Source organism: Lissotriton helveticus, chromosome 3_1, assembly GCF_964261635.1.
Source record: "Lissotriton helveticus chromosome 3_1, aLisHel1.1, whole genome shotgun sequence".
NCBI lineage: Eukaryota > Metazoa > Chordata > Amphibia > Caudata > Salamandridae > Lissotriton > Lissotriton helveticus.
The window spans coordinates 358,541,395-358,563,264 of record NC_136061.1 but is presented as its reverse complement, the minus strand read 5'-3'; the positions used below and the strand labels follow the sequence as shown (position 1 = coordinate 358,563,264).

At 50.1% G+C, this 21,870-nt stretch overlaps 2 protein-coding genes across 3 annotated transcripts in view; both read left to right on the top strand.

Moving 5' to 3' along the window:
• TAOK1 (TAO kinase 1) overlaps window positions 1-21,870 on the top strand; it is a 1,359,031-nt gene that overhangs the window by 793,654 nt on the left and 543,507 nt on the right. The window lies entirely within an intron of this gene.
• On the top strand, window positions 9,627-14,754 carry LOC144824913 (uncharacterized). The gene is made up of 3 exons (XM_078683878.1): window positions 9,627-12,994; window positions 13,050-13,844; window positions 14,206-14,754. The coding sequence occupies exon 1, from the start codon at window positions 9,627-9,629 to the stop codon at window positions 11,613-11,615; it is 1,989 nt and encodes a 662-aa protein (XP_078540004.1). The 3' UTR covers window positions 11,616-12,994; window positions 13,050-13,844; window positions 14,206-14,754.

The following is a 21,870-nucleotide window of genomic DNA, read 5'->3' as shown; positions in this document are numbered from 1 at the left end:
GACCAGGAGCCTGGAAGGAAGAAGTTGCTGGCAGGCGACCAGTGAAGAAAAGTTCGATGGATCCAAGCCTGGATCAAGGAAGAAGAAAACCTGAAAGCAGAGGGGACCAAGTTCTTGAATCACTAGCCAGTGATTAAGTGGGCACCAGGATGGCACCGGGCGAAGTCACCGCAGTCAGGTGAGTGGGCGCCGCTGGGCTCTGCAGTCTCTCGGACCAGGAGGCGTTGTCGGCGACCAGGATGGAGGTGCGAGCTGTCCCACGAAGGTTCTTGCTGTCGACGTCGCTGGACCCAGGATTGGGCAACAAGTCTTGGCAAATGCAAGGCCCACGCGGTGGACCTAAAATGGCGTCTTGAGTGGACCAGGAGGGTCCGGGGTACTTCTCCGATGGAGGGAAGCAAGGGCCAGTCTGGAGCAACCAGACCAGCAGCAGAAATGTCGTCGGGCGTCGTCAGGAAGGCCACAAGCCAGCGGGCTAGTAGCCAAACAACGCGGTGAGCAGTAAAAAGCAGAAGGGCCCCACGCAGATCGTGGAGATGCTGGGGGGCTGCTCTTCGGTGCTGGAGCTGCTCAGGGTGGGGGCTTCTCGGACCCCAAAGCACTCACCAGGAATTCACTCGGCGGGCTTGCTGGAAAGAAGTCGTGCAGTCTTGCAGATGGCCGGTCCCTTGAGGTCTCGTCGCACCCACGGTTCTCAGCTGGGCTGTAGAGGTGGGTAGAGGTCAGAGGTGCCAGGGAAGCCGGTTCTCGTCGAGCTGGGCAGTCGGATTCCGGAGGAAGGACTTGCAGCAGACCGCAGTGTTCTTAGATGGTGCCTGCGGATGCAGGGTGACTACTCCTTAGTCACAAGGGAGAAATCTTAGGAAGAAGTCTTGAGTTCCTTTCGCAGAAAGTAGTTTCAGGATTCAAAGATGATCTGATTTGGAAGGGGGCCAGTCTCTACCTTTATCCTGTAAAAAGGGGCTGGCACGCGACTAAGTCCTGCCCTATGGGTGGGACTAGGAGGGGGGTGGCTACACCCACTTCCTTGGCGGGCTTTTCCCCAGCACAGGGTCTGGAGTGACCCTGGAACTGGTTCCAGCCAGCCTATGCACAGTGAGCACCGGGGTGCCACGTGCAGTCACCTTCCTCTAAAGCCCTGCCTACCTACAATACACAAAACCCTGTCTGGGACGGTGCTGGCACCGCCCCTGGCAGGAAACCCTTTGTCCTTATCTCCTGCTCTGGGAGGACTCCCAGCAGCAGGAGGGCAGACTTGTGTCTCGGTGGCAGCATCCATTTTGTGGATGCTAAGGCTCTGTCTGACTTTAACCGGGGTTAGGGGTTACATACATGTCGTGTCCCTCTAGAAGGGTGGAATGCTAACCCCGTCGCCAGAATTGGCGAGGGGTTAGTATTCCAATTCGTATGACACCTTACTCGACATGTTTTGATAAAGCGATACCAGAGTTGGCACATAACCGCGAGGATTATAATGCACTTAAGAGTATATGGTATGCGATATCATGGAAACGGCTAAGGGATGGATCCCGAAAGCCGCAGACAGGCTCAGCTCATGCCAGAGCACCATCTCACACGATTCCAAGCACTCTGCCTTCAGGATTGTTAAGGCCTGCCATAGGAGTGACTGATAGGAGATCTATGTGTCCATTTTAGGGTTAGATATAGGTATACTATATCTAAAGCAAAGGGTGAGTACACCACCTTGCCCCAGCTGTCGTGCAGCCAGTTGTGTCAGTTTTAGTTAGTCAATCCAGGGGTGGCACAATACATGCTTCAGCCCCTTGGAGACTTCTGGGTGCACCTCAGCCCTGGGTACAGGGACTTGGAGAGGGCCCAGTGCCAATTCAGTACCTAAGTACAATTTGGATAGAGAGAACAGCTAGGCTGTGGGTCTGATTAGCAGGCCCACAGCCAGGGAAAGTCGTAAACCAGTGCAGCAAAAAGCAAAAATCTGGGTGATCATAGGATTGCAGACCCTACTCTCCTACAATACTTCCACGCCGAAGCCTGCCACCAAACCTCAAAAGTCGCCGGCGCCCATTTAGTTTACGCTGCCACCAAAAGTGGTGCCGAAGGCCTTCACACCTAAGGCAGTCGTCGGGGCGTCCATGAAGGTGTCCACGGGGCCGAAGCCTACACCTGCCGTTGTGGGCACAACGCATCGACAACCCCTGCTTGAGGAGCAGTCTGAACAATTCATCGACGCCGACACGGGTAAACTTTCTATTTACAAACGAAAGATCATCCCGGCACAGCCTATGGAGTCCTACACAATTCCATTAAAGAAGAAGAAGGATTCCACGGCTTCACCCATTCTTGTCGAACTAATAGCTCCACGTGGACAGGGCACTGCTCCTATCTCGCCCGCTTACTCAGATGTGGAGGCTGGGGAAGGTGACTATGATGAGTACAACTACCCTGCCGACACTGATCCGGAGGATCAACATGACACATGGGCAGATGCTGCTGACCCAGGAGATCCACAAACTGCCCCAGACACTCAGGTGTATAACGTGAAAACATCGCCTACTGAGGACTCAGCGGCATTTAATGCGCTTATCGAAAGCGCAGCCAAAAATCATGCTGTCCAGCTCCATGCTGACCCTATTGAGGTGGATTTTTTGTTTGACACCTTTTCCACCTCTGAGAGGACCGTAAAGACTCTGCCAATGCTAAAGGGTGTCCTAAAACATGCTGGAATTTTTAAAGAGCCCACAAGGGCCAGGGTTATAAACCCCAGGATTGAGAAGAAGTACAAGCCGGCGCCTGGGGACCCTACCTACATCAAGGGCCATTAATACCAGTGTGATGTTACGGCGGCAGGCCTGGCTGAGAATCTCCGGGTTCAAGCCGGAGATACAAACCACCATCCTAAATCAGCCTGTAAACCCTGATCACTTATTTGGACCTGAGGTGGACACCACTCTAGAAAAAATCAAAAAGGACACTGAAACTGCGAAGTCTATGGGGGCTCTCCAGTCGCAGCAGTTCAGGGGTGGTTTTTTTCGTCGCTCAGGCAATAGAGGTGTTTCCAGAGGCCAGATGTCCCAGCAAACACAGTACAATAAGGGTGGCGCGCAAAACACGTACACCAAACAAAGTAGAGTTGGCTATCGCGGAAACAGCACCAAAGGCAGAGGTCGTGGAAACAACAGCTCCCGATCCTCCGCCGCCAACAAACAGTGACGCCTTGTCACTGCCCCCCGACCATACAACACCGGTCGGGGGAAGACTCCAACAGTTCCTGCCGGTCTGGAAATCCATCACCACAGACAGGTGGGTCATAAAGCTTATCCAGTATGGTTATTGTCTGGAGTTAACATCCATTCCACCCAACATACCCCCAAAACACCGTCCTATGTCCACAGAGCATTTGCACTTATTGCAGCAGGAGGTACTAGTCATACTGCAAAAAGGGGCGATCGAGCTCGTGCCGGTGGAAGAAAGAGGCACAGGAGTGTACTCCCTGTACTTCTTAATACCAAAAAAGGACGGGTCCCTCGGACCCATACTGGACCTCAGACCCCTAAACCGGTACATTCTATCAGAACACTTTCACATGCTAACACTGCAGCAGGTTCTTCCGTTGCTCAATCAGGGAGATTTCCTCGCCACATTAGATCTAAAGGATGCATATTTTCACATTCCGCTACATCCGTCACACAGAAAATACCTCAGATTCAACATTCAGAATCAGCATTACCAATTCAAAGTCCTCCCTTTCGGAGTAACAACAGCGCCCAGGGTGTTCACAAAGTGCCTAGCGACAGTGGCTGCACACCTCAGGAGACAACACGTTCACGTCTACCCTTATCTGGACGACTGGCTTGTCCAAGCACAGTCGGCCCAGCGGTGCGCCGCCAACATGTCCCACACCATTCACCTTCTTCACGATCTGGGATTCTTACTGAATTACCCAAAGTCACACCTTCAGCCCGCCCACGTGCGGCAGTATCTGGGCGCGACAATAAACACTCTGGCAGCCACAGCACAGCCAAATTCAGTGAGGATCAACAGCATTCAATTGCTGATACAGAAATTCAGACCGCAACACTCGCTTCCAGCACGAGTGTTCATGCAGTTGATAGGCATGATGGCCTCCTGCATCTTCATAGTCCTGCACGCGAGACTACATATGCGTCCGCTTCAGGAGTGCTTAGCACGTCAGTGGAATCAGGCTCACGGACGGTTAAAAGACCTAGTGTTGGTGACCGGTCGTGCATACAACTCTCTGCATTGGTGGAATCCACACAACCTTTGCAAGGGCCAACCGTTCGCCACAAAGGAAAACGCCAAATGCCGAAGCTTTGCCGCCAGGTTCCCGCACCCACAGTCGCAGGGCAATGCGATATGGATGAACTGGTCAGGCAAATTTGCGTACTCTTTTCCCCCAGCACCTCTAATACCGCTGGTGGCACGCAAGCTGAAGCAACACTCGATGACGCTCATCCTGGTTGCTCCAACGTGGGCACGCCAACCATGGTACACCACGTTTCTAGAACTTTCCGTGGTACCGCATCAAAGGCTGCGTCTCACTCCCAGGCTTTTGAGGCAGAGCCATGGCGACATTCAGCACCCAGATCCGCAACAGCTCAACCTGGTGATCTGGCTCCTGAGGTCTTAGAATTTGGCTACATCAAATTGCTTCCCGATTGCATAGATATCATACGGGAGGCAAGAAAGCCCACCACCAGAGCATGCTATGCGGCGAAATGGAAGCGGTTTATCATTTATTGTGCAGACCACAACATCAACCCGCTTGACGCGTCTACGCACAACATCATTTGTTATCTGTTTCATCTTTACAAATGCAATCTGGCATATGCTTCCATTCGGATACATTTATCCGCCATTGCGGCTTCTCTCCAAAACAGGCAGCATCTCTCACTTTTCAGAGTGCCTGCCATTAAAGCCTTTCTGGAAGAAATCAAACGAGTCATTCCTCCCCGGACCCCACCAGCTCCTGAATGGAACCGTAATGTGGTACTCACCCAACTGATGGGTCCACCTTTTGAGCCTCTACATTCATGCGAGATTCAGTTCTTAACATGGAAAGTGGCTTTCCTGATAGCAATTACATCTCTGCGACGAGTTAGTGAACTCCAGGCACTAACTATCCAAGAGCCATTCATACAAATTCACTCCAACCGGGTGGTGCTGCGCACTAACCCTAAATTTCTTCCAAAGGTGGTTTCACGGTTCCATATTGTAGGAAGGGGGATATCTGACTTTTTGCCTAGTGTTTTGCTGGTTTTTTGACTTAGTTGGCCTGGGATCCTGCTATTCAGGACCCCAGGCTTCCTGCTCTCTCTGTTAAAATGGACTCCATGTACCTTAGGTGCATTTACCAATTGGTACTGGGCCACCTTATCAGTCCCTGTACAGTATACCTTAGGTATCCAGGGCATAGGTGTACCCAGGGCCTACCAGGGGCTGAAGCATGTATTATGCCACCCCTGGCTGGCCATCTAAATCTGACACAACTGGCTGCATGACAGCTGGGCCAAAGTGGTGTAAACATCCTTTGATGTAGATATAGTATACCTATATCTAACCCTAAAATGGACACATATATTCCTATCAGTCACTCCTATGGAAGGCCTTATCAATCCTGAAGGCAGAGTGCTTGGAATTATGTGAGATGGTGCTCTGGCATGAGCTGAGCCCGTTTGCAGCTTGCAGAACAAAGTCCTAATAGCTGTTCCATGATAATGCTATACCATATACTCTTAAGTGCATTATCAACCTCGCGGTTAAATGCTAACTCTGGTATAACGTTATCAAAACATGTCGAGTAAGGTGTCATACGATTTGGAATACTTCCCCCTCTCCAATTCTGGCGACGGGGGTAGCATTCCACCCTTCTAGAGGGACATGACATGTATGTAACTGTGAACCCCGGTTAAAGTTAACTCGAGCCTCAGCATCACAAAATGGATGCTGCCACCACAGACACAAGTCTGACCTCCTGCTGCTGGGAGTCCTTCCAGCGAGGATGGCTTGGACAAAGGGTTTCCTGCCTTGGGAGGTGCTAGCACCACCCCAGACAGGATGTTGTGTATTGAGGTAGGGAGGCCTGAAAGGAATGAGACATGCCTGGGGCACACAAGGTGCCCTGTGCATACACCGGTTCAAACCAGTTGCTGGGGCATCCCTGCCCCAGCTCTGGCGGGAAACCGGACAAAGGATAGGGGGTGTAGCCACCCCCTTCCTGGTCCCACCCAGGGGAGGGACCTAGTCAGTTGTGCAGCCCCCTTTAGGAGAATAAAGGTAGGAGCTGGTCCCATTCCAAATTAGATTATCCTGAACTATTCAACAAGAAGAAATTCTGGCCTTCGACGTTCTGCTCCACAGAAGACTGAAGAATGTCCCTTGTGGGCAACTGCAGGCACCATCAAGCGTCCAGCGGCTTCACTTTGTCGTCTTCCCTCGAGGATCCAGACTTCAGAGCCCGACGAGACCCGGATTCCCAGACCTCTCCGACCTCAACCTACATCTACAGCAAAGCTGAGACTCGTGGGTGCGACAAGACACGTGGGACCGGCCATCTTGAAAGAACCTGCACTTCGCTTCCAGCACGACTCCCGAGGTAAACTCGACCAAGTGCTTTGGGGATTGAGAAGCCCCAACTCCGAGCAGCCCCTGCACCGAAGATCAGCCCTCCAGCTTCCACGAGATCTGCGTGGGGCCCTTCTGCTTGTTTGCTGCTCGACGCGTTGTCTGGTCACTTGCCGGCTGGCTAGTGGCCTCCTAGACGACGAACCTTTGAATCTTTGCTGCTGGTCTGGTTGCTCCAGACTGGCCCTTGCTCCCTTCCAAAAAAAGGGGCACCCCGGACTCTCCTAGTCCGCACCAGACGTCTTTTCCCTTCATCCGCGTGGGTTGCCTTTGCCAAGGCCTGTTGAGTCCAATCCCGGATCCGACACCGCCGACAGCGAGAGCCTGCGTGGGACAGCTCGTGCCTCCATCCTGGTCGTCGAAGACACCTCTTGGTCCACGTGGCTGCAGAGTCAAGCGTCCACTCTTCACCTGATCGCGACGACAGCACCTGGTTCCTTCCTGGTTCCACACCGGTCACTGCCTAGTGACTTTGAACACTGTCCCCTCTGCTTTCAGGTACTCTTCTTCACCGATCCACCCTTGGATCACACCGGACATCTTCCTCCTGGTCGCCTGCAGCATCTTTACTTTCAGGCTCCATTGACTTCAACGCGAGAACCCGACACACTTTGGCACCTATGCACCCGCAGCCCGTGGGTGAGGTAACGAGAGCATTTCGGTGCTCAAGGGTAGTCTAACTGTCCTAGTGTCCAATTCCACATTCGTTGTTGTCCTAACTAGTCAGGATTGTCCGTACTTACATTTTACTTGAACTGTACTGTCCATAGACGTTGTTACGCATCTCGCGTGTGAGTTCACACTCTGCACACGCGTTCCGTGTGCCTCCTATTACTTACCTGAAGTTAGTGTAGCGTGGTCCCATCGATCCTACAGCCTCTGGACAGCTCCATTCCATTTATCGACTTTCACATTCCACTTACTTAGTATATGGTTTGTCGTGCCCCTAGGGCACCATTGTAATTTTGTGCAACTTGTAGTATTTTTCGTAAGAGATTGTCATGTGCTTAGCCCTCTGACCTCATAAAGAGTTCAGAGGTGTTGTTATTAATAAATATACTGTTTATTTTCATAACAACCTGTGTGGTGTCTTTTCATCTGGTATTCAAGGGGTTATATTGTGGTAAAACAGCTGGCTTCACATGCCAAAAGAGTTTAGCCTAAGACTGCTTTGTCCATGCTACCATTAGGATAGCTGGTCTATAAGGTTGACTTACAACCAATCACCATAAGAGTTGTTTGGACTGATACAAGGTGATCACTAGAACTAGTGAGCATCATATATCAGGCCAACTTCTCACACATATCAATCAGACTATTGAACTGCCTGTGTTCTTCCAAAATCCTGAGTCGTTGGCGGAGAGAATGCTCCACACTCTCGACATCAAAAGAGCTTTAATGTATTACATTGATAGGACCAAAGATTTTAGGAAGACAAAACAACTCTTTGTTGCCTTTTCAGCACAACACAAAGGCAACCCCATTTCCAAAGCAGGTATAGCCAGGTGGATCGTTAAGTGTATTCAAATTTGCTATCAAAAAGCAAAGCGCACTTTAACAATCCCCCGAAGGGCACACTCCACCCGCAAGTTGGGGGCCTCCGTGCCTTTCCTTGGAAATATTCCTTTAGAAGACATTTGTAGAGCAGCCACATGGTCTACCACACACACATTTACAAAACACTACTGTGTAGATGTGCACTCCAAACAGCAGGCAGCTGTAGGGCAGGCTGTTCTAAAAACACTTTTTCAAACTGCTGCAGCTGGCACAGGCGGCCGCCGCTAATAGAGGGACTGCTATGTATTCAATGCAACAGATATGAATTTAGCAGCCCACATGCCTCGAACCGAATATGCTACTTACCAGTATGCATCTGTTCTTGGCATGTAGGGCTGCTGACATTCATATCGCCCGCCCTCGTCCCCGGCGCCTGTAGCGGATGCAGCACTTACACTTACTCTTAGCATGGTCATCACTCACAGTGTTACACTCCATCTTTGCCACAATGGCTAAAAACAATCTGGGGATGGAGTCGATTCCCATGCGCACTGTAGTCCAGGGGAGGAGCCACCTATCTCGTGATATTTCGAAGACTCTTCCAGGACAACAATGTGCAATCCTCCGGACCCAACACTAGGCGGCAATCTATGCAACAGATATGAATGTCAGCAGCCCTACATGCCAATAACAGATGCATACTGGTAAGTAGCATATTCGTTACAGGTAAGTAACTAATCCTTCTCTGCTATTCCTTGCCCCACACACCACACCTCCCACCCCACCCTTCAAACCCTGAAAGCCACCCTCACTCACCCCAGGACCCACCCAAATGAGGCAAAGGGACTGAACAGTCCCAATTGGTGATGGAGAGAAAGGCTGGTTACTCCCCACTGATCATCCCCAATGATCATCCCCACCCCCCTGAATAACAAAATAATTGAAAACACTATGGAAACATAATGTTCGAGGAATATGAGCTGCAGATTGCACACTGTGCATAGATGGCCCCCTAGTGTTGGGCCCGGATGCTTGCAGTTTGTTTTTCTTGTAGAGGGTCTTTGGAAGTCACGGGATAGGCGACTCCTCCCTTGGGTATTACTGCGCATGGGCATCAGCTCCATCCCCAGATTGTTTTTTTCCGCCACCGGGCTCGGATGTGGTTCCAGCGCTCCGTGTTGGAAACGATTTAACCGTCGACGCACAATCTTAATCAGCATCAAGAAAATACTCTACAAGGCGTTTTCCAGTCGACATAACTCTTCGTCTCCAAGGACGTCCATTCCGGTCGTCAAATACGGCCTTCGGGCCCAACTAGGCCTCGACTCCAGCTAATGGAAAGGACGCCATTTAAAAGGTGTCCTCAATGTGGGTCGAAGTTTCCCCACACCGACCTCCACGAGGTCTGTAACCTCTGCCTCTCTCCGAAGCACGAGGCCAAGGACTGTTCAGCCTGTGCCTCTTGACGCTCCAAAAAGACTATCAGGGACCGGAGAGCCAGGCGAACCATGGCTCAAAGATCTTCGGCTCCAGTTCCGGACGACATTTTCCAAGAAGGCGTCGACGTCCCAGAAGAACACGACGTCGACAGCGAATCGGAGGCAGAAGATTCAGATGTCGAGGACCTGACTCCAGGGCAGCGGGTCGTAAGTAAGATCGTCGACCCCCACACTTCCTCGACACCCACAAAAAAGGCTACGGTCACGCCCTCGGGCACATACCGAGAAAATACTTCCACGCCCCCACCTTCGGGCTCGGCCAAGAAGTCGATAAGGCCTTCGGGAGACTCGGGCTCGAGTCGACCCCCGCTCGGTGCCGGCACACAATTACCGGCACCGAAAAAACCATCTACTATCGCACCGAAGCCATCGGCGCTGAAACACCCAGTTCCCTCGGCACCCAAGCCAACTTCGGAGCACCCAAAAGCTTCCGGCACCAAAAAAACACCGGAGCCGAAGCACCAATTGGAGCCGAAAAAAGTGTCGGACTCGAAAAAGCACCCGGAACCGAAAAAGCCTTCGGATCCGAAAAGGACACCGGCTTCCCCCGTAAAAGATAAAAGGACAAAAGAGGCCGTACCGGCGCCGAAACGTCCTTTCATGCCGACAGGCCATACTCCTGAAAAAGACTTGTTGGCTCCAGATCTAAAGCAAAAGACTCTTGTTAAAGACACAAAGACTGGTCGATTGACACTATCAAAGAAACGACTACCAGAGGCGCCTGCACCAGCTCCAGCCCCAAAGAGGAAAAAGGACATGGCTACCTCACCTATGCATGTACCTCACCCAGCTCCTGCACCCACTCCTCCACCCCATACTTCACCTCTCTCCCCTGTGCCATCTAGCACACATGGGGATAATGGGGATGATGAATCAGACACAGGGGCTGATCCTCAAGAGCCAGTTGATCCCCCAGACTCGCCAGACCCATGGGTAGATTACAAAACACCGGACATCCCAGACGTCCCACAAGACGATATATACCCGTCTAGGCCTTCACCACCAGAAGACACCATGGGGTTCAACCAGTTACTAATCAGAGCAGCACAATACCATGGGGTAGACATGGACTCCGATACAGTAGAGGAAGACTTCCTCCTGGACACATTTGACAATGCACAACAGTCTTCCACAATTTTGCCAATGCTCAAAGGGGTGGTTAAACATGCCCCTGAGGTTTTTAAAGACCCTGTCAGGACTAGAGTCATAAACCCAAGAGTGGAAAAGAAGTACAAGGCTGCACCATCTGACCCAGCATACATAAAGGGTCCTGTTCCCCTCGACTCTCTAGTTGTATCCAACACACGTAAGAGGGCTAACTCTCAGACATCAGGGGAAGCTCCCCCACCTGACAAGGAGTCTAAACTCCTTGATGCGTCAGGGAAAAGAACAGCCTTACAAGCAGCAAACATGTGGCGCATTGCTAACACGCAAGCTTTACTAGCCAGATACGATAGAGTACACTATGATGAGCTCGAGGACATAATGCAACATCTCCCTGATCAATTTAAGGATAGAGATAGTGAGCTAATTCAAGAAGGCAAAATTATTACGAACACATCTATCCGCTGTGCACTAGATGCAGCAGACACAGCCTCAAGAGCAAACAATACTAGCGTTCTGCTGCGCAGGCATGCTTGGCTGCGTATATCCGGCTCTAAGCCAGAAGTCCAAAGTGCCATACTCAATAGGCCATTCGATGAGCAACACTTATTTGGCCCGGAGGTAGATGTCTCACTCGAAAAAATGAAAAAAGACACAGACACAGCAAAGTCTATGGGAGCACTGCAGTCGCAGGCTCCCAGACGTTCTTTTCGTCGCTCCACATATAGAGGTGCGAGCAGAGGGTACTCATCAGACACACCATCCACAGGTTATAAAAGCCCCACTCAGTCTACCTACGGTAAGGGCTATCAAAGGGGAGGTTACTGCGGTAACAACAACAAAAGCAGAGGCAAGAATAACAACTCCCGCTCTGCCTCCACCCCTACCCAATGACTCCCCTCCCCTTCCCCCGCCCCATTCCACTCCTGTCGGGGGAAGGATACAGCAACACCTGTCAGCCTGGCAAGACATCACATCAGACAGGTGGGTGCTTCAAATAATTCAGTCAGGTTACTGTCTAGAACTAACATCTACCCCCCAAACATACCACCCAAACAGCGTCCAATGTCACGAGATCATTTAACGCTGCTCAAACAAGAAGTACTTTCTCTACTGCAGAAAAATGCAATAGAGATAGTTCCAAAACATCAACGGAACAAGGGGGAGTATATTCCCTGTACTTTTTGATTCCAATAAAGGACGGATCTCTGAGACCCATTCTAGACCTCCGACCTCTCAACGCTTACATACAATCAGATCACTTCCATATAGTCACACTTCAGCAAGTCCTCCCACTCCTGTTACAGGACGACTTTCTGGTCACACTAGATCTCAAAGACGCCTACTTTCACATCCCAATTCATCAGGCGCACAAAAAGTATCTAAGATTTGTGCTGGAAGGACAGCACTACCAGTTCAAGGTACTCCCATTCGGAGTAACCACAGCGCCAAGAGTGTTCACCAAATGTCTAGCAGTGGTGGCAGCACACCTAAGAAGACAGCACATACACGTCTTCCCATATCTAGACGACTGGCTCGTAAAGGCACAGTCATACAACCAATGTGTACAGCACGCTCACAATACAATACTGTTACTTCACAACTTAGGCTTCACAGTAAATTACACCAAGTCACATCTGCTGCCATCTTACACACAACAGTACCTAGGGGCTACAATCAATACTCAACTAGCACAAGCTTATCCCTCTCCAGCAAGGATAACAAGTGTGCAAACGCTCCTAACAAAGTTCAAATCACAACACTCGCTTCCAGCTCGAGTGTTTATGCAACTCAGGGATGATGGCATCTTGCATATTCATAGTACCTCACGCAAGACTGCAAATGCGTCCGCTTCAAGAATGTCTAGCACGTCAATGGAACCAGGTTCAGGGTCAGTTAACAGACCTAGTGTTGGTAGACATTCGGACTCATCGATCTCTGCAATGGTGGAACACAAAAAACCTATCAAAAGGCCGACTGTTCCTAGAGCCAGTTCCACAAATTACACTAACAGCAGACGCATCGCTCTCCGGCTGGGGAGCCCACTTACTGCATCACACCACGCAGGGAAAGTGGACACCAATGCAAAAACTACTCCACATCAACAATCTAGAGCTATTAGCTGTGTTTCTAGCTCTAAAAGCATTCCAAAGACAAGTGGTAAACAAGACTGTTTTAGTCCGCACAGACAATATGACAGCCATGTATTACGTAAACAAACGAGGAGGGACACACTCTCTGCAGCTCTCTCAACTAGCTCAGCAGATATGGAGGTGGGCTATACCTCAGAACATCTTTCTAATAGCCCAACACGTGCCAGGGGTCCAGAACACCATGGTAGATCTGTTAAGTCGGCAGACCCAGCAGATGCACGAATGGGAACTTCATCCACAAGTTCTTCATCCGTTCTTTCAGATGTGTGGTCAACCTCAGATAGACCTCTTCGCCACCCACGACAACGCAAAATGCCCACACTTCGCCGCCAGATACCCACACCCATTAGCCAAAGGCAATGCGATATGGATGAACTGGTCAGGACTATTTGCATACGCTTTTCCTCCTCTACCAATGATTCCTTTACTAGTACGCAAGATGTAGCAACACTCGCTAATGCTTATACTAGTAGCTCCAACGTGGGCCAGACAACCATGGTACACCACACTGCTACAGCTATCTGTGGTACCACACCAATAACTAAACCTACCTCCACATCATTTAACCCAGAACCATGGAGAGATCAGGCACCCGGACGCAGCTCAGCTCAACCTTGCGATCTGGCTCCTGAAGTCATAGAGGTTGGCTATCTTAAACTCCCTCAAGAATGTATGAATATTATCAAGGAGGCAAGGCGTCCCACCACCAGAGCATGTTATGCTGCTAAGTGGAAACGCTTTGCCATATACTGAAAAACCAACAAATTGAATCCATTCGGATGTATCCATTCAACACATTATCGGCTACTTACTACATCTTCAAAAGTGTAATTTAGCCTACACATCTATCAGGTTGCACCTAGCTGCCATTGCAGCTTACTTACAAAACAGACAGCACCTGTCTCTCTTCAGAGTGCCAGCCATTAAATCTTTTATGGAGGGTCTCAAAAGAATAATACCTCCAACAATTGTGGAGAAGTGTGGCTCAATGGTTAGAGCAGGCAGACCTTGATGCAGAGCTCTGGCCAGGGACCAGGGTTCGATTCCCGCCTCGGCGGGTCTCCGGCTCATTTATTTCCCTGACTGGATATTCTCGCCTCAGTGCCTGTTCTGATCATGGGTCCCACGCTGCAACTCTGGGCAATAGCTTGCTTAGTCTCCACAACGGCCCCAAAAGCGCTGGGATGCCTGGCTGCACCTGGGGGGTGCCCAGGAGTGGACATTTGCCAGGAAAGCCAGGAAGGGTTCCTAAGCGTTATACGGACAGCGCCGGGACACCTCCGGTGGAGGTAGCTGTGCGCTTTACAAATTCCGACATTCCGACATTTAAGAATGACACCTTCACCAGTGTGGAACTTAAACATAGTGCTCACACGTCTCATGGGACCTCCATTTGAACCCTTACACAAATGCGAATTGCAATTTCTCACATGGAAAGTGGCTTTCCTAGTAGCCATTACTTCCTTAAGAAGAGTTAGTGAAATGCAAGCATTCACCATCCAAGAACCTTTTCTGCAAATGCATCACAATAAGGTGGTTCTTCGTACAAACCCTAAATTCCTACCAAAGGTAATTTCATCGTTCCATCTAAACCAATCTGTGGAACTGCCAGTTTTCTTCTTGCAGCCACAAACAGTTGCAGAAAGAGCTTTGCACACCTTAGATGTCAAAAGAGCACTACTCTACTACATAGAGAGAACACAAAGCTTCAGAAAAACAAAAAAGCTTTTTGTATCCTTTTCACCACCACATAAAGGCAACCCAATATAAAAAACGGGTATTGCCAGGTGGATCGTTAAGTGTATCCAAATAGGTTATCAGAAAGCTAAGCGCACACTGACAATTCCTCCAAGAGCCCATTCAACAAGGAAAATAGGGGCTTCCATGGCATTCCTAGGGAACATTCCCTTAGAAGACATCTGCAAAGCAGCTACATGGCTTACACCGCACACTTTCACAAAACACTATTGTGTAGATGTGCAAACAAAACAACAAGTTACTGTAGGCCAGCTGTACTTAAAACACTATTTCAAACAACTGCAACAGATACAGGTGGTCGCCGCTAGTGTGGGTACTGCTATATAATCTATGCACAGTGTGCAATTTGCAGATCATATGCCTTGAACGGAAAATGCTACTTACCAGTATGCATCTGTTCTTGGCATGTAGAGCTGCAGAATTGCACACGCCCACCCGCCTCCCCGGCTACTTTTATCTGTTCCAGTGTTATTAACATTAGATAAAAACACATGGTCATCACTATCTCTTATCTCCATCACTTCCCTAATGGCGAAAAACAATCTGGGGATCACCTATCCCGTGACTTCCAAAGACTCTCTACAAGAAAAACAAACTGCAAACATCCGGGCCCAACACTAGGTGGCCATCTATGCACAGTGTGCAATTCTGCAGCTCTTCATGCCAAGAACAGTTGCATACTGGTAAGTAGCATTTTCCTTTACATTTATCAGACACAATCGTTAGACTAAATTGTATCTAAAAAAAACCTGGCAGCGATCTCAGACACAAAAAAAGTGTTTTCTCTTTATAAATAATTTTGAGCTTGGAAGGATTGAGTAAATAAGCTAGGACTCCCTTGGCTTGAAACAGTGGTATAGGCTGCCGCAGATGCCACCTCTGCTGGACCGTAGCCTGGCATTAGTCAGGACGTACAAAAAACTCTACCCCCTTCCCCTCTTACGGTCTGGTCTAGTTAGATCATATAAAGCTTCATGTGATAAAAAATTATTTAAGCAAATCAGAATAGCTCTAGTTCTCTTCCAGGGGATACTCATTAATAGTCATAAGCACATAATTATCTCCGCCCATGAGCGGGAACCCGGAACACAAAAACAATATACATATATATGTGTAAATATACCAAACAGTACATAGTACTAAACTAATTATACACATATACATGTATAAGACCCATAATATGCAGCCTAACATATATACATAGGCTAATAAAGCCAAACTTAAACACGTTCTGTAGCATGAAAATATGCTATATATCAATGCAATAAACAGGCATGAGCCTAAAATGCATTTCATAACCATGAAAACCTTTTATTTTCATCAAAGAACCTGTTGTAAACAGTTATTAGCCTAAAAGGCTGCATATGAAAAAATGTCTGTGTACAGAAAATCAGTAAGGCCCCAGAGAATCTGCATACTTTGCCTTTAAGGCCTCCAGGAGAACTCTGTTCCCATAATGCCCCACAGGTGACAGGCCAATTCTTTTTTCCGGCTTGTTCTATGAGGAACCTGGAACTTGAGCTCGGCTAATTTTTGGCGGTTTTTCTGTCAGAAGTTGTTTTTTTCTTGTCTTTTTTGACAATATACTACTCTAGTGGTGGTTTAATACCTTTTTCTGACTAAACTGTTGGTGTTTTTTAGTCAGAATGCCACCTTTATTTTACAAATGTCCTTCCTGTGGGAAGAAGATGTCAAAAACGGACCCACACTCTGTTTGTGTGGTTTGTCTTCCAGCTTTTCATAAGGTGGAAGAGTGTTATCACTGCCTCAACCTTTCTAATAGGACTTTAAGAGAAAGGGAGAAAATGAGGGTTCGAGGCATGTGGGCTGCTGAATTCATATCTTTAGCATAGATCGCCGCCTAGTGTTGGGTCCGGATGATTGCACATTGTTGTCCTGGAAGAGTCTTCGAAGTATCACGAGATAGGTGGCTGCTCCCCTGGAGTACAGTGCGCATGGGCATCGACTCCATCCCCAGATTGTTTTTTTCCGCCATTGGGTTCGGATGTACTTTCGTTCTCTCAGTTCGGAATCGACATAATTCTCGAGGCCAAAAGGCCTTTTTCTCTCTTTATCGTCGGTATTGTTTGCGTTCGGTGCCCGGTTCTGTTCGGACTCGCCTTCCGAGTTCAACATCCATTGAGTCGCGTGACTCTTTGGAGCTCGAGGCCAGTCGACGCAGCAAGACCCTCGACGACGCGACATGGAACAGAGCCCGATCAAGAAGTGTCCTGTGTGCGGATCGAAGAAGACCTACCCGTAGAAGAAGTCGTCGACGAGGTAGGAGACGACGATGAGGCATATGGGGCCATGGAAGATAGCTCAGAGGACGAGCTATGCCCCGTTCTAACTCTTACAAAGGCTCAGGTCGAGGGATCGCCTATCGGCCTTAGCCAAGACCTTCTACCAAGATCCATGGCCCCGCCTCCCGGCCCGGCTACGGACACTTCGACGGAGCCGCCATTAAAGAAATCGAAACCGAAAGTGAAACCTTCGGTTTCCGAACAACCTAAAGTGGTTCAGGCGCAATCGAAACCGAAACCTTCTGATACACCATCGACACCCTCGTCCTCCGAGGTGTCGGGACAGCCCAAGCCGAAGAAGCCTGTCGACCTGGCAAAGTCGGTGAAATCCGTCCAGCCGAAGCAGACTAAAGGCGTCGTGCTGAAGCCCACAAAGGCCGTCCAGACTCCGTACAGCAAGAGCGTCGAGCCAAAGTCCTGATCGGGTATCGAACCGAAGCCAAGCAAGGCCGCGGCACCAAAGGTCGCTAAGGGCGTCGAGCGAAGACCAGCAAGGGCATCGAGCCAAAGGTTGGTGCCCCTAAAGCGGTTGCCCAGGACACCACCACAGGCACGCCTCGGACCGACCAGCCAAAGTTGTCGACGATCGAGTCTTCCCACGTTGTTGGACCGAGGTTGTCTGTCGTATCGGCGAAACCGTCCGCTTCATTCACAAAGCAGGTCTCGGACTCACTCAAGCGTATAAGGGACAAAGCCTCGGCAGAAGGCCCCAAAACGCCTTCCGCGCCGAAACAGTCGGTCCCCACCTCCAAGTCATCGACGCCACTCCTCTTCACGTTGCCGCCGAAGGTGGCACCGAAGGCCTTCGCACCCCGGGCGGCACCCAAAGCGAAAACGCACAGTGCTGTAGGGTCGACGCCTATCTCCCGGCTGGGGGCTTGACGCATCGACCACCATTACTGGAGGAACAGTCGGAACGTTTCATCGATGCCGACACTGGGAAGCTTACGCTTTATAAGCGTAAAATTACGGCAACGACGCCTTTGGAGTAATATACCATTCCTTTAAAGCGCAAAAAGCCTGCTTCTGATGCACCAGTCTTGGTCGAACCATTGACTCCTCGGACTCAAAGAATTGCCACGCCCTCGCCAACTTATTCCGATGCCGAGGATGCTGGAGATCAAAATGACGAATACAGCTTCCCGACCCACGCTGATCCTGATGCACAACAGGACGCATGGGTGGACACAGGTGACCAGGGTGACCAGGGGGATCAGCAACACTCTCGACCCTCAGATATACAATATCAAGACGTCTCCCACTGAGGATTCTGCGGCATTCAATGCCTTGATTGAAAGGGCGGCTAAGAACCACGACGTTGAACTCCATGCTGACCCTGTGGAGGTGGACTTCCTCTTTGACACTATTTCAGCAACTGAAAAGACTGTAAAAACCCTCCCAATGCTGAAAGGGGTCCTCAAACATGCTGCGGACATTTTCAAGGAGCCCACACGGGCAAGGGTGGTCAACCCTAGAATTGAAAAGAAATACCGACCGGCACCTGGCGATCCCACTTACATCAAGGGCCAGTTGCCATTGGACTCTCTGGTCGTTTCTAATGCCCGCAAGAGGGCGAATTCGCAAACCACTGGTGAAGCTCCTCCCCCGGACAAAGAGTCCAAAGTGCTGGAAGCATCGGGAAAGAGAGTAGCAGCTCAGGCGGCCAATATATGGCGTATCTCTAACACGCAGGCACTCTTGGCACGCTACGACAGGGCACACTACGACACACTAGAGACCCTGTTGCAACATCTCCCAGACCAATATAAAGAGGCTGCGGAGATGCTTATCCAGGAAGGGAAGCTCATCTCCAACGCTTCAATAAAGTGTGCACTGGACGTTGCTGATACTGCAGCCAGGGCAATTAACACCAGTGTGATGTTAAGACGACAGGCATGGCTCAGAATCTCTGGATTTAAGCCTGAGATCCAAACTACCATCCTCAACCAGCCAGTTAACTCTGACAGATTATTTGGTCCTGAGGTGGATACCACCTTGGAAAAAATAAAAAAGGATACCGAAACTGCCAAGTCCATGGGAGCTCTCCAATCCCAACAGTTTCGGGGGAGCACTTTTCGTCGCTCAGGCAATAGGGGTGTTTCCAGAGGCCAGATGTCCCAGCAAACACAATTCAATAAAGGTGGGGCGCAATCCTCTTACCCCAAACAGCATAGAGGAGGTTATCGGGGCAACAACGCCAAGGGCAGAGGCAAGGGCAACAACAACTCCCGTTCCTCTGCCTCCAACAAACAGTGACGCCCTGTCACTGCCCCCGACCATCCAACACCTGTCGGGGGGAGACTCCAGCGGTTCCTGCCAGTCTGGAAATCCATCACCACAGACAGGTGGGTCAGGAAACTTATCCAGTACGGCTATTGTTTGGAGTTCACATCCACTCCACCCAACATACCACCAAAACACCGTCCTATGTCCGCAGAGCATTTGCACTTATTGCAGCAGGAGGTGCTCGTCGTGCTGCAAAAGGGCGCTATAGAGCTCGTGCCAGTGGAGGAGGAAGGCACAGGGGTGTACTCCCTGTACTTCTTAATCCCAAAGAAGGATGGGTCCCTCAGGCCTATTCTGGACCTCAGGCCCCTAAACATGTACATTCTCTCAGAACACTTCCACATGCTAACGCTGCAACAGGTTCTTCCACTCCTCAATCAGGGAGACTTCCTCGCAACCTTAGACCTCAAGGATGCTTACTTCCACATTCCACTCCATCCATCACACAAAAAATACCTCAGATTCACCATTCAAAATCGGCATTATCAATTCAAGGTCCTTCCTTTCGGAGTGACCCCAGCCCCCAGAGTGTTCACCAAATGTCTAGCGACAGTAGCGGCGCACCTCAGGAGACAACACATTCATGTCTACCCTTATCTGGACGACTGGCTGGTTCAAGCAAAGTCGGCCCAGCAGTGCGCCGCCGACATGTCCCACACCATTCACCTTCTTCACAGTCTGGGGTTCTCCCTGAACTATACAAAGTCGTACCTTCAGCCAGCCCATGTGCGGCAATATCTAGGTGCAACTATCAATACTCTGGCAGCCACGGCTCACCCAACTTCAGCGCGGATCAACAACATCCAGTCGCTCATCCAACAGTTCCAACCGCAACACTCGCTTCCTGCAAGAGTGTTCATGCAGTTGATAGGCATGATGGCCTCCTGCATTTTCATAGTCCCGCACGCGAGGTTACATATGCGTCCGCTCCAGGAATGTTTAGCGCATCAGTGGAATCAGGCTCAGGGACAGTTGAAAGACCTAGTGTTGGTCACCGGTAGGGCATACAACTCTCTGCATTGGTGGAATCCACACAACCTTTGCAAGGGCCGACCGTTCCAAGAGCCTGTCCCACAGATCATCCTGACAGCGGACGCGTCTCTCCAAGGATGGGGAGCTCATGTACTCCACTACACAGTGCAGGGATTATGGACAATACAGCAAAAGAAGATGCACATCAACTACCTAGAACTGATGGCAATCTTCATGGCGCTGAAAGCATTCGAAGTACATCTGTGCAACAAGGTCGTGTTGATCCGGACGGACAACATGACAGCCATGTACTACATCCAGAAGCAGGGAGGTACACACTCTCCACAGTTGTCTCATCTGGCTCAGAGCATGTGGAAGTGGGCCATTCAAAGGGACATCTTCCTCATGGCGGAACACCTCCCAGGCACGGACAATCAGATGGCGGACCTGCTCAGCAGGTACAGCCACCAGATGCACGAGTGGGAGATACACCCATCAGTACTCCGCCCGTACTTCCAGAAGTGGGGTCATCCACAGATTGACCTGTTCGCCACAAGGGAAAACGCAAAATGCCAAACCTTTGCCGCCAGGTTCCCTCACCCACAGTCACAAGGCAATGCGATATAGATGAACTGGTCAGGCAGATTTGCGTACGCTTTTCCCCCAGCGCCTCTCATACCGCTGGTGGCACGAAAGCTAAAGCAACACTCGATGACTCTCATCCTAGTTGCTCCAACGTGGGCACGCCAACCATGGTACACCACGTTTCTGGAACTCTCCGTGGTACCGCATCAAAGGCTACACCTCACGCCCAAGCTTTTGACGCAGAGCCATGGCGACATTCAGCATCCAGATCCGCAACAGCTCAACCTGGCGATCTGGCTCCTGAGGTCTTAGAGTTTGGCTACCTTGACTTGCCTCCTGAATGCATGGATATCATACGGGAGGCAAGGAAGCCCACCACCAGAGCCTGCTATGCAGCAAAATGGAAGCGGTTTGTCATTTACTGTGCTACCCACAACATCAATCCGCTAGATGCATCCACTCCCAACATCATCTGCTATTTGTTACATCTTTACAAATGCAATCTAGCATACGCTTCCATCAGGATACACTTATCCGCCATAGCGGCTTATCTCCAAAACAGGCAGCATCTCTCCGTTTTCAGGGTGCCTGCCATTAAAGCCTTCCTAGAAGGCCTGAAGCGGGTCATCCCTGCCAGGACCCCGCCGGCTCCTGTATGGAACCTCAATGTGGTCCTCACCAGGTTGATGGGCCCACCTTTTGAGCCTCTACATTCATGTGAGATTCAGTTCTTGACATGGAAAGTGGCTTTTCTCATTGCCATTACGTCTCTGCGGCGTGTTAGTGAGCTACAAGCGCTCACTGTACAAGAGCCGTTCATTCAAATTCACTCCAACAGGGTAGTGCTGCGCACTAACCCTAAATTTCTTCCTAAAGTGGTTTCGCAGTTCCATGTCAATCAGACCATTGAACTGCCCGAATTCTTTCAAAACCCAGAAACAGTTGCCGAAAGAATGCTCCACACTCTTGATGTCAAACGAGCCTTGATGTACTACATCGATAGGACCAAAGACTTTAGGAAAAGATCACAACTCTTTGTTGCCTTCTCAGCCCAGCACAAAGGCAACCCCATTTCCAAAGCAGGTATAGCCA